Source organism: Bombina bombina, chromosome 3 (assembly GCF_027579735.1).
Source record: "Bombina bombina isolate aBomBom1 chromosome 3, aBomBom1.pri, whole genome shotgun sequence".
Lineage (NCBI taxonomy): Eukaryota > Metazoa > Chordata > Amphibia > Anura > Bombinatoridae > Bombina > Bombina bombina.
The window spans coordinates 308,709,533-308,722,793 of NC_069501.1; the positions used below are offsets into that span (position 1 = coordinate 308,709,533).

General features: G+C 38.1%; 1 protein-coding gene across 1 annotated transcript in view; it reads left to right on the top strand.

Annotated features, from left to right (window-relative positions):
• RS1 (retinoschisin 1) overlaps positions 1–12,345 on the top strand; it is a 75,737-nt gene extending 63,392 nt beyond the window's left edge. Inside the window, exon 5 of the mRNA XM_053705265.1 lies at positions 12,193–12,345. Within this exon, the coding sequence (XP_053561240.1) occupies positions 12,193–12,345 (153 nt within the window). The remainder of the gene's footprint in view (positions 1–12,192) is intronic.
• Positions 12,346–13,261: the final 916 nt, after the last annotated feature.

Below are 13,261 nucleotides of genomic sequence, written 5' to 3' on the forward strand. Positions count from 1 at the left end.
ATACCCAAGCCCCCCAACATTACAACCCACCACCCACATACCCCTAATCTAACCCAAACCCCCCCTTAAATAAACCTAACACTAAGCCCCTGAAGATCATCCTACCTTGTCTTCACCATACCAGCCAATAGAATGCGAGCTCAATCTGATTGGCTGATCGGATCAGCCAATCGGATTGAACTTGATTCTGATTGGCTGATTCCATCAGCCAATCAGAATATTCCTACCTTAATTCCGATTGGCTGATAGGATTCTATCAGCCAATCGGAATTCGAGGGACGCCATCTTGGATGACGTCATTTAAAGGAACCGTCATTCGTCGTTCAGTCGTCGGCCAGGATGGATGTTCCGCGGTGGAGGTCTTCAGGATGCTGCCGCTTCGCTCCGGATGGTTGCCGCTTGGATGAAGACTTCAATCGGATGGAAGACCTCTTCTGCCCCGCTTGGATGAAGACTTCAGCCGGATCATGGGCCTCTTCAGCCCCCCGCTTGGGCTTGGATCAGGACATCGGAGGAGCTCTTCTGGACCGATCGGTGAACCTGGTATGGTGAAGACAAGGTAGGATGATCTTCAGGGGCTTAGTGTTAGGTTTATTTAAGGGGGGTTTGGGTTAGATTAGGGGTATGTGGGTGGTGGGTTGTAATGTTGGGGGGCTTGGGTATTGTATGTTTTTTTTTTTACAGGCAAAAGAGCTGTATTTCTTGGGGCATGCCCCGCAAAGGGCCCTGTTCAGGGCTGGTAAGGTAAAAGAGCTTTGAACTTTAGTAATTTAGAATAGGGTAGGGCATTTTTTTATTTTGGGGGTCTTTGTTATTTTATTAGGGGGCTTAGAGTAGGTGTAATTAGTTTAAAATTGTTGTAATATTTTTCTTATGTTTGTAAATATTTTTTTATTTTTTGTAACTTAGTTCTTTTTTATTTTTTGTACTTTAGCTAGTTTATTTAATTGTATTTATTTGTAGCAATTGTATTTAATTAATTTATTGATAGTGTAGTGTTAGGTTAATTGTAGGTAATTGTAGGTAGTTTATTTAATTTATTGATAGTCTAGTGTTAGGTTTATTTGTAACTTAGGTTAGGATTTCTTTTACAGGTAAATTTGTAATTATTTTAACTATTTTAGCTATTAAATAGTTCTTAACTATTTAATAGCTATTGTGCCTGGTTAAAATAAATACAAAGTTACCTGTAAAATAAATATAAATCCTAAAATAGCTATAATATAATTATAATTTATATTGTAGCTATATTAGGATTTATTTTACAGGTAAGTATTTAGCTTTAAATAGGAATAATTTATTTAATAAGAGTTAATTAATTTAGTTAGATTTAAATTATATTTAACTTAGGGGGGTGTTAGTGTTAGGGTTAGACTTAGCTTTAGGGGTTAATACATTTATTAGAATAGCGGTGAGCTCCAGTCGGCAGATTAGGGGTTAATGTTTGAAGTTAGGTGTCGGCGATGTTAGGGAGGGCAGATTAGGGGTTAATACTATTTATGATAGGGTTAGTGAGGCGGATTAGGGGTTAATAACTTTATTATAGTAGCGCTCAGGTCCGGTCAGCAGATTAGGGGTTAATAAGTGTAGGCAGGTGGAGGCGACGTTGTGGGGGGCAGATTAGGGGTTAATAAATATAATATAGGGGTCGGCGATGTTAGGGCAGCAGATTAGGGGTACATAGGGATAATGTAAGTAGCGGCGGTTTACGGAGCGGCAGATTAGGGGTTAATAATAATATGCAGGGGTCAGCGATAGCGGGGGCGGCAGAATAGGGGTTAATAAGTGTAAGGTTAGGGGTGTTTCGACTCGGGGTACATGTTAGAGTGTTAAGTGCAGACGTAGGAAGGGTTACCGCATAGCAAACAATGGGGCTGCGTTAAGAGCTGAACGCGGCTTTTTTGCAGGTGTTAGGTTTTTTTTCAGCTCAAACAGCCCCATTGTTTCCTATGGGGGAATCGTGCACGAGCACGTTTTTGAGGCTGGCCGCGTCCGTAAGCAACTCTGGTATCGAGAGTTGAAGCTGCGTTAAAAATGCTCTACGCTCCTTTTTTGGAGCCTAACACAGCCTTTATGTGGACTCTCAATACCAGAGTTATTTTTATGGTGCGGCCAGAAAAAAGCCGGCGTTAGTTTTTTGGGTCGTTACCGACAAAACTCCAAATCTAGCGGTTAGTGTTTTAAAGAGACTTTTAAATAAATAAATAAAAACACTTTCCAATGTACTTCTATTGTTAATTTTCCTTGATTCACTAGGTATCCTTTGTTGAATGAGCATAAATACACTACTAATAGCTATCTGAACAATTCAGTAAGCCAATGAAAAGAAGCATATATGTGCAGCCAACAATCAGCAGCTAGATCACACCTCCTAAGTCTACCTAGGTATGCTTTTTCAACAAAGGATACCAACAGGACACAGCAAATCTAATAAAAGAATTAAGTTGGAAAGCTATTTAAAATGGTATGCTCTATCTGAATCATGAAGGAAAGATTTTGGTCTTTATATTCCTTTAAATGAGATGTTATGTATCATAGAAATGCACACACTATCCAGATTAGATATAAATTATGGTTTTACAAGTGATTTATATTAGAATGTATTGATAGGCCAATTTCCAAGTTCATCACTTTGAGTAACACTTTATACTGCAGTATATTCTCATCTGTAAAGTTGCCAAATAAGTAGTATGCTACATCCATCTTGTTAAACACACATGTAACAGATATCCAAGAGGGTTTGTTGGGACCTGGTCAGTTCCTACAAAAGAAGATACTTTGCCCAAACATTTCCACTGGAGATACCCTAAACAAAAGATAAGCATTAATGGGCTAAAATGAAGCTGCACCAAGGTGGTAAATTGCCATAGAACAAGCTAACAAGTTATTGAGCTGGTTGTTCGTTCCTGGGAGTGTGCTTCTCACTGTTGGCTAGATTACGAGTTTTGCGTTATGAGTGAAAAAGCTTCATAACGCTGCTTTTTCACTACCGCTGCTATTACGAGTCTTGTAGGTACAGCTGTACTGCACACTTATTTGGCCGTCACGCAATGTAACTACCGCACCTTTCAAAAAGTCCTTTTTCAATGGGACTTCCATAGCGCATGTATTACGAGTTTGCCTGTCTGGCCAAAAAGTGAGCGGTACAGCCTATAACTACAAGATCTGTACCCCCACCTAAAAGTCAGTAGTTATGAGTTTTACGTTACAAAGCTGTAACATAAAACTCATAACTAAAGTGCTACAAAGTACACTAACACGCATAAACTACCTATTAACCCCTAAACCGAGGCCTTCCAGTATCACAAACACTAAAATACAATTATTAACCCCTAACCTGCTGCTCCGGACATCGCTGCCACTATAATTGTTATATTGTATCTAGCTTATGTTTTATTTTTATTTCACAGGTAAGTTTGTATTTATTTTAACTAGGTTGATTAGTTAGTAAATAGTTATTAACTATTTACTAACTACCTAGTTAAAATAAATACAAACTTACCTGTGAAATAAAACCTTACCTGTCTTACAGTTAAACCTAACATTACACTAAAATTAAATAAATTACATTAATGAAATACAATTAACTAAATTACAAAAAAAAACACTAAGTTACACAAAATAAAAAAGAAATTATCAAATATTTAAACTAATTACACCTAATCTAATAGCCCTATCAAAATAAAAAAGCCCCCCCCCCCCCCAAATAATAAAACCCCTAGCCTAAACTAAACTGCCAATAGCCCTTAAAAGGGGCCTTTTGCGGGGCATTGCCCCAAAGAAATCAGCTCTTTTACCTGTAATTTTTTTTTACAAACAACCCCCCCAACAGTAAAACCCACCACCCACACAACCAACACCCCAAATAAAATCATATCTAAACAAACCTAAGCTCCCCATTGCCCTGAAAATGGAATTTGGATGGGCATTGCCCTTAAAAGGGCATTTAGCTTTTTTACATTGTCCAAACCCTAAGCTAAAAATAAAACCCACCCAATAAACCCTTAATAAAACCTAACACTAACCCCCGAAGATCCACTTACAGTTTTGGAAGACCGAACATACATCCTCATCCAGCTGGGAGAAGTCTTCATCCAAGTGGCAAGAAGTCCTCAACGAAGCTGGGAGAAGTCTTTATCCAAGCGGCAAGAAGTCGTCCTCCAGGCGGGTAGAATTCTTCATCCAGATGGCATCTTCTATCTTCATCCTTCCGACGTGGAGCAGCTCCGTCTTCAAGACATCCAGCGCGGAGCATCCTCTTCATACGGTCCCATCCGTACACTGAAGGTTCCCTTTAAGGGACGTCATCCAAGATGGCGTCCCTTGAATTCCGATTGTCTGATAGAATTCTATCAGCCAATCAGAATTAAAGGGTAAAAAATCCTATTGGCTGATGCAATCAGCCAATAGGATTGAGCTTCAATCCTGTTGGCTGATGCAATCAGCCTATAGGATTGAGCATGCATTCTATTGGCTGATTGGAACAGCCAATAGAATGCAAGCTCAATCCCATTGACTGGGACCGTATGAAGAGGATGCTCCGCACCGGATATCTTGAAGATGAGCAGCTCCACGTCAGAAGGATGAAGATAGAAGATGCCGTCTGGATGAAGACTTCTGCCCGCCTGGAGGACGACTTCTTGCTGCTTGGATGAAGAAATTTCCTGGCTTTGTTGAGGGCTTCTTGCTGCTTGGATGAAGACTTCTCCCGGCTGGATGAGGATGGATGTCCGGTCTTCCAAAACTGTAAGTGGATCTTCGGGGGTTAGTGTTAGGATTTATTAAGGGTTTATTGGGTGGGTTTTATTTTTAGCTTAGGGTTTGGGCAATGTAAAAGAGCTAAATTGGAACAGCCAATAGAATGCAAGCTCAATCCCATTGGCTGAATGGGTCAGCCAATAGGATTGAAGCTCAATCCTATTGGCTGATTGCATCAGCCAATAGGATTTTTTACCCTTTAATTCTGATTGGCTGATAGAATTCTATCAGCCAATCGGTATTCAAGGGATGCCATCTTGGATGACGTCCCTTAAAGGAACATTCAGTGTACGGCTGGGACCGTATGAAGAGGATGCTCCGCACCGGATATCTTGAAGATGAGCAGCTCCGCGTCAGAAGGATGAAGATAGAAGATGCCGTCTGGATGAAGACTTCTGCCCGCCTGGAGGACGACTTCTTGCCGCTTGAAGACTTTTCCCGGCTTCGTTGAGGACTTCTTGCTGCTTGGATGAAGACTTCTCCCGGCTGGATGAGGATGGATATCCGGTCTTCCAAAACTGTAAGTGGATCTTCGGGGGTTAGTGTTAGGATTTATTAAGGGTTTAGTGGGTGGGTTTTATTTTTAGCTTAGGGTTTGGGCAATGTAAAATAGCTAAATGCCCTCTTAAGGGCAATGCCCATCCAAATGCCCTTTTCAGGGCAATGGGGAGCTTAGGTTTATTTAGATAGGATTTTATTTGGGGGGTTGGTTGTGTGGGTGGTGGGTTTTACTGTTGGGGGGTTGTTTGTATTTTTTTTTACAGGTAAAAGAGCTGATTTCTTTGGGGCAATGTCCTGCAAAAGGCCCTATTTACGGGCTATTGGCAGTTTAGTGTAGGTAAGGGGTTTTATTATTTTGGGCGGGCTTTTTTATTTTGATAGGGCTATTAGATTAGGTTTAATTCTTTTTTATATTTGATAATTTTTTATTTTGTGTAATTTAGTGTTTATTTTTTTTGTAATTTAGATAAATGTCTTTTTAAATTTAATGTATTTAATTTTATTGTAATGTTAGTGTAACACAGGTTAGGTTTTATTTTACAGGTAAATTTGTATTTATTTTAACTAGGTAGCTAGTAAATAGTTAATAACTATTTACTAACTAGTCTACCTAGTTAAAATAAATACAAACTTAGCTGTGAAATAAAAATAAAACCTATTAGTTATATTGTAGCTAGCTTAGGGTTTATTTTACAGGTAAGTATTTTGTTTTAAAAAGGAATAGTAGGTTTTATTTAGATTTATTTTAATTATATTAAAGTTAAGGGTGTTAGGGTTACGTTAGGGTTAGATTTAGGGTTAGGTTTAGGGGTTAATATATTTATTTATGGCTAGATTTAGAGTTTGGCGGTAGCCGTCAAAACCAGCGTTAGAGGCTCCTAACGCTGGTTTCGGGCTACCGCTGGTATTTAGAGTCAGTCATTAAAGGGTCTAACGCTCACTTTGCAGCCGCGACTTTTCCATACCGCAGATCCCCCTACGCCAATTGCGTATCCTATCTTTTCAATGGGATCTTTCTAACGCTGGTATTTAGAGTCGTGGCTGAAGTGAGCGTTAGAAATCTAACGACAAAACTCCAGCCGCAGAAAAAAAAACAGGAGTTAAGAGCTTTCTGGGCTAACACCGGTTCATAAAGTTCTTAACTACTGTGCTCTAAAGTACACCAACACCCATAAACTACCTATGTACCCCTAAACCGAGGTCCCCCCACATCGCCGCCACTCGATTAAATTTTTTTAACCCCTAATCTGCCGACCGCACACCGCTGCCAGCTACGTTTATACTTATGTACCCCTAATCTGCTGCCCCTAACACCGCCGACCCCTATATCATATTTATTAACCCCTAATCTGCCCCCTCAACGTCGCTGACACCTACCTACACTTATTAACCCCTAAGCTGCCGAACGGAGCTCACCGCTACTATAATGTTATTAACCCCTAATCCGCCTTACTCCCGCCTCAATAACCCTATAATAAATAGTATTAACCCCTAATCTGCCCTCCCTAACCTCACCGACACCTAACTTCAAGTATTAACCCCTAATCTACCGACCGGACCTCGCTGCTACTATAATAAATGTATTAACCCCTAAAGCTAAGTCTAACCCTAACCCTAACACCCCCCTAAGTTAAATATAATTTAAATCTAACAAAATAAATTAACTCTTATTAAATAAATTATTCCTATTTAAAGCTAAATACTTACCTGTAAAATAAACCCTAATATAGCTACAATATAAATTATAATTATATTGTAGCTATTTTAGGATTAATATTTATTTTACAGGCAACTTTGTAATTATTTTAACCAGGTACAATATTAAATAGCTATTAATTATTTAATAGCTATTGTACCTGGTTAAAATAATTACAAAATTAACTGTAAAATAAATCCTAACCTAAGTTACAATTAAACCTAACACTACACTATCAATAAATTTATTAAATACAATACCTACAAATAAATACAATGAAATAAACTAACTAAAGTACAAAAAATAAAAAAGAACTAAGTTACAAAAAATAAAAAAATATTTACAAACATTAGAAAAATCTTACAACAATTTTAAACTAATTACACCTACTCTAAGCCCCCTAATAAAATAACAAAGACCCCCAAAATAAAAAAATGCCCTACCCTATTCTAAAATTAAAATAGAAAAGCTCTTTTACCTTACCAGCCTTGAAAAGGGCCCTTTACGGGGCATGCCCCAAAGAATTCAGCTCTTTTGCCTGAAAAAAACATACAATACCCCCCCAACATTACACCCAAACCCCCCTTAAATAAACCTAACACTAAGCCCCTGAAGATCTCCCTACCTTGTCTTCACCACGGCGGTTTCACCGATCGATCCAGAAGAGCTTTCGATGTCATGATCCAAGCCCAAGCGGGGAACTGAAGAGGTCCATGATCCGACTGAAGTCTTCTATCAAGCGGCATCTTCAATCTTCTTTCTTCCGGATCCATGTAGTTCACCCCGCCGACGCGGAACATCCATCTTCACCGATGACTTCCCGACGAATGACGGTTCCTTTAAGGGATGTCATCCAAGATGGCGTCCCACGAATTCCAATTGACTGATAGGATTCTATCAGCCAATCGGAATTAAGGTAGGAAAAATCTGATTGGCTGATGGAATCAGCCAATCAGATTCAAGTTCAATCCGATTGGCTGATCCAATCAGCCAATCAGATTGAGCTCGCATTCTATATGACGTCCCTTAAAGGAGGCTCTTCTGGATCGATCGGTGAACCCGGCGTGGTGAAGACAAGGTAGGGAGATCTTCAGGGGCTTAGTGTTAGGTTTATTTAAGGGGGGTTTGGGTTAGATTTGGGGTATGTGGGTGGTGGGTTGTAATGTTGAGGGGGGGTATTGTATGTCTTTTTTTACAGGCAAAAGAGCTGAATTCTTTGGGGCATGCCCCGTAAAGGGCCCTTTTCAAGGCTGGTAAGGTAAAAGAGCTTTTCTATTTTAATTTTAGAATAGGGTAGGGCATTTTTTTGTTTTGGGGGTCTTTGTTATTTTATTAGGGGGCTTAGAGTAGGTGTAATTAGTTTAAAATTGTTGTAATATTTTTCTGTTTGTAAATATTTTTTTATTTTTTGTAATTTAGTTAGTTTATTTCATTGTATTTATTTGTAGGTATTGTATTTATTTAATTAATTTATTGATAGTGTAGTGTTAGGTTTAATTGTAGATAATTGTAGGTATTTAATTTAATTAATTTATTGATAGTGTAGTGTTAGGTTTAATTGTAACTTAGGTTAGGATTTATTTTACAGGTAATTTTGTAATTATTTTAACTAGGTAACTATTAAATAGTTATTGTACCTGGTTAAAATAATTACAAAGTTGCCTGTAAAATAAATATTAATCCTAAAATAGCTACAATATAATTATAATTTATATTGTAGCTATATTAGGATTTATTTTACAGGTAAGTATTTAGCTTTAAATAGGAATCATTTATTTAATAAGAGTTAATTTATTTTGTTAGATTTAAATTATATTTAACTTAGGGGGGTGTTAGTGTTAGGGTTAGACTTAGCTTTAGGGGTTAATACATTTATTATAGTAGCGGTGTGGTCCGGTCAGCAGATTAGGGGTTAATAAGTGTAGGTAGGTGGAGGCGACGTTGGGGGCGGCAGATTAGGGGTTAATAAATATAATATAGGGGTCTGTGGTGTTAGGGGCAGCAGATTTGGGGTACATAGGGATAACGTAGGTTGCGGCGGTGTACGGAGCAGCAGATTAGGGGTTAATAATAATATGCAGGGGTCAGCGATAGCGGGTGCGGCAGATTAGAGGTTAAGAAGTGTAAGGTTAGGGGTGTTTAGACTCGGGGTACATGTTAGAGTGTTAGGTGCAGACTTAGGAAGTGTTTCCCCATAGGAAACAATGGGGCTGCGTTAGGAGCTGAACGCTGCTTTTTTGCAGGTGTTAGATTTTTTTTCAGCTCAAACAGCCCCATTGTTTCCTATGGGGGAATCGTGCACGAGCACGTTTTTGAAGCTGGCCGCGTCCGTAAGCACCGCTGGTATCGAGAGTTGCAGTGGCGGTAAATATGCTCTACGCTCCCTTTTTTGGAGCCTAACACAGCCATTCTGTGAACTCTAAATACCAGCGGTATTTAAAAGGTGCAGGGGGAAAAAAGCATGCTTAGCTAATGCACCCCTTTGGCCGCAGAACTCTAAATCTAGCCGTTAGTGTTAGTGATGTGGCAGGACAGAGGTTTAGAGTTTAATAACTTTAGTATAGTGGCGGAAGCGACGTTGGGGATGGCAGATTAGGGGTTAATAAATGTATGTAGGTGGCGGCGACATTGGGGGCGGCAGATTAGGGGTTAATCAGTGTAATGTAGGTGTCAGCTATATCAGGGGCGGCAAATTAGGGATGTTTAAATCTAACACTCTAACATAAACCCGAGTCTAAACATACATTTTCTTTCCCCATAGACATCAATGGGGCTGCGTTACGGAGCTTTACGCTCCGTCATTGCAGGTGCTCGGCTTTTTTTAGCCGGCTCTCCCCATTGATGTCTATGGGGAAATCGTGCTCAAGCATGTCAAAGCAGCGCTGGTATTTGTGTGCGGTATGGAGCTCAATGCTGCCATATAGCCTGCAAACGCCGTTTTTTTGCAAACCTGTAATAGCAGTGCTATTAAAGGTGAGCGGTGGAAATAACTTGCAAATTAGTAACAAGCCAGCCATAACCCAAAACTCTTAATCTGGCTGTGTGTGTCCTAAACAAAAGATACCAGATTAGCACCTTCTCAATGGCACAAGTTCCTGGACTGATTCTTTCAAATAGTCATCTGTCCTGGAAATAGGCTTCTTCGCAGAAATAGTTAAGGGACACAAAAGTGCAAACCACATTTATAATAAGAAAATGTAGAGAAAATGAAAGCTAGATGCATATATTCATGGAATGTGGTTTCAGAGACTGAAGCCCTTATCTAGTAAGCCCCCCGTAATAAGGAACATTCAGCTGTATGCTTGCTGAGGATGTAACTATTACTAAAATGGACCTACAGGACACATGTATTATAGGAGATACATGGATAAATTGATGTATTGAGCATTGGTATTTAGGGAGACAAGTAATATTAGCCAAGGTAAGGGGGCACATTACCCTTTTAGCAGCAAGAAAATGTAGTCTTAGGATCATCATCTTTTTTCTTCATCTGTATAAATAAAAACTGCAGAGGAATTTCGAAAACTTTGTGAGTATCTACATGATTATCATAAAGCTACATGTGCAGGAGTTGTGGGTTGATGGGTGAATATTCACAAGAATATTAGAAAAATGTATTTGTTATGCCCTTGTTTCTGTTATATGTATGTTATGTCACTTTTTCTGTGGTGAAGAAAAAATGATGCATTCATGTCTTATGTATTGAGGTATTTTCCAACACACTAAGGGCTTGATGACCTAAAGCTCTCCGCTCAGGTGAGATGATCTAAAATGATCATCCAGCACTACAAGATCCCTAGTGAAATTCTTTAAAGGCACCTTTTGCTATACTTCTCCAAGAGGCGTAACCCTGAATTTCTGTATTTAAAGGATAGACAAGCCCACTACAATGTAGCACTGCATTACATAACTGTCCTGCTGCATTTACACTTTGTGCTTTGTATTTTGATTACCGTACACTTCAGATTAAGTTGTATTAATTTTTTACAAATTCTGTTTATGCTTTCATACTCTCTGTGTAATTTTAACAAATTAGTATCATACTTTGTATATTTACAAATGACATTGCACTTTGTATTTCTTCTATTTAAAATAAAACTGGGAATCTGAAGCTGTCAGTTTTTCAGACATCTTCATTACTTTATATAACTTGATAAGCAAAGATTCTCTAGGTTGGAGAGAACTTATAGTACAGACTTCACAGGAGCTGAACTCACTGAATTCTATAAGAAAAATGGTGGAACCTGGAAGTCCCAGAGAGATGAGAGATGCCTTTATTAGAAAGTAATGAAGCTCTCTGGGATACAGAATTTCACAAGGGAGAGAGAAGGGAACTGGAGAACACCTGGGGCTGATATAAAGGTTCAGTTTGCATCAATTACAATTTAAACTATGTTTTCACAACAGTTTAACTTGCTTTTGCATAGAGTTTAGTATATATTACTTTTCTGTCAGTTAAATAAGTGTATTGTGAATTTAAGGCAAACTTCACCTGCATACAGCTGGCTAGAAAAATAAGTGAGACCAGCTTGTTTAAAATGCTTAAAACATTTCACAAGACTTGTGAGAGAGCTTCAGACATACACTGGGATCTCCCCTGTCTCTCCCACTTTCTGAAGCTGTGTTTTATTTTAAAATAGAGAACGTACAAAGTGCAAATTAAGTTGTAAAAGATATACAGAACTATACAACATATGATCCTAAGTAACAGAAACTTTAAAAACATAATTAACATTTGTAAAATCACTGCTGGATTTAAATCTAGATGTATTAAATTATGAAATAGAAAGTGCAACCCTTGAATGCAATAATACTGAAAGGACCCAATCTGAGATGTAAAGTAATATAAAATACAAAGTGGAAGCGTAACAAAACTCTCATATCATGCAGTGCTATATTGCACTGGGCTTGTATCTCCTTCAGATACAGACATGAGAGATCTCGCAGTGCTGGAGAGTTCCCGTCCCTTTTCTCTGAGCATTCAGTGAGTTATGCCCCTGTGAAGTCTGCACTACAATTTCTCTTCAAGAACAATGTGGCACTTATTGGTATAGACAGATTAGCAGAGATAATTTGACCAATAAAATATCACAATTCAACATGTGTTGACAGGTCTATGTTAAATATTTTAAGGTCTTTTTACATAATGCATTGCCTTAAAATAAATTGCTATAAAATGTTAAACATGCTAAAAAAAAGTGTATTTTACACATTATACATTTTCTTAATTTTTGTAGGTGTTCTATGGAAATTCAGATCGATCATCTACAGTACAGAGTTTTCTACGCCCTCCAATTATTGCTCGCTATATCAAGATTATACCTTTGGGGTGGCATGTCCGTATTGCATTAAGAATGGAGCTACTTGAGTGCATGAGCAAATGTGGTTAACTCATAAGAGCTTGGAGCAGGACCTCTCCCTTGCTACATACAAATAATCAACGGAAGGTTTACCAAAGGAAAAAAAATGCAAATAATGTAATATGGCCATTTCACTTACCCTAACATATTGTCTGAGGAAGAAAACTGCACAACAACAAGAATCTTTATTGTTCCAGATACAAATATACAAAATGGTTATCTGTAGGCTACTATAAAAGGATGGACAATTTTCAGTCATATATTTAAGCAGAATGTTCTTTACAACCAGCGTGTAACAAAGCTTTAGGACTGAATGTGAAAAGTTTCTAAATCACACGATTTTTGAGCACAAATTGTTAAAGGGAACACTGTGCTCAAAAAAAATTGTGCATATAAAAGAGCAGCATTTACACATCAAAAATATCTTTTACTCAAAATCTGTAAACAATGAATCAATTTAAAACTAATATTGCAATACTGCTTTGTACGTTTTACTAATCCACGCTGATTAGGATGAACGGCACTACTTTATTGTCAGAAAGGACCTCAAAAATAATTTGGTTTATTCAAGACTAGAACATGATTTTTTTTCAAAATTACAAAAAATTAAATACATTTTAAAATTTAGCTGAATCAAGCACATTGAGTGCAATGTCCCTTTAAGTTACATTTAACAGTGCGTAAGGCTGGTGAATATGAGCCAAAACATTCTTATTTCCCTACTCTTTAATGTAGTTCGTCTGTAGTTATTTTTATATTCATTGAAGCCATTTGACATTTCATGAAATTAACTTTCTGGTTGTGCCTGTTTAATGAGCATAATATTGTTTAAAAGGTTGTAGAGGAATTCTCTCAAGGTTTCTGTCAAAATAAAAAGGAAACAAAATAAATGTAATGTGGCGTATTTTGCTTTATGCTGCCCTAGGCACTGGTTAATCTCCTGTCC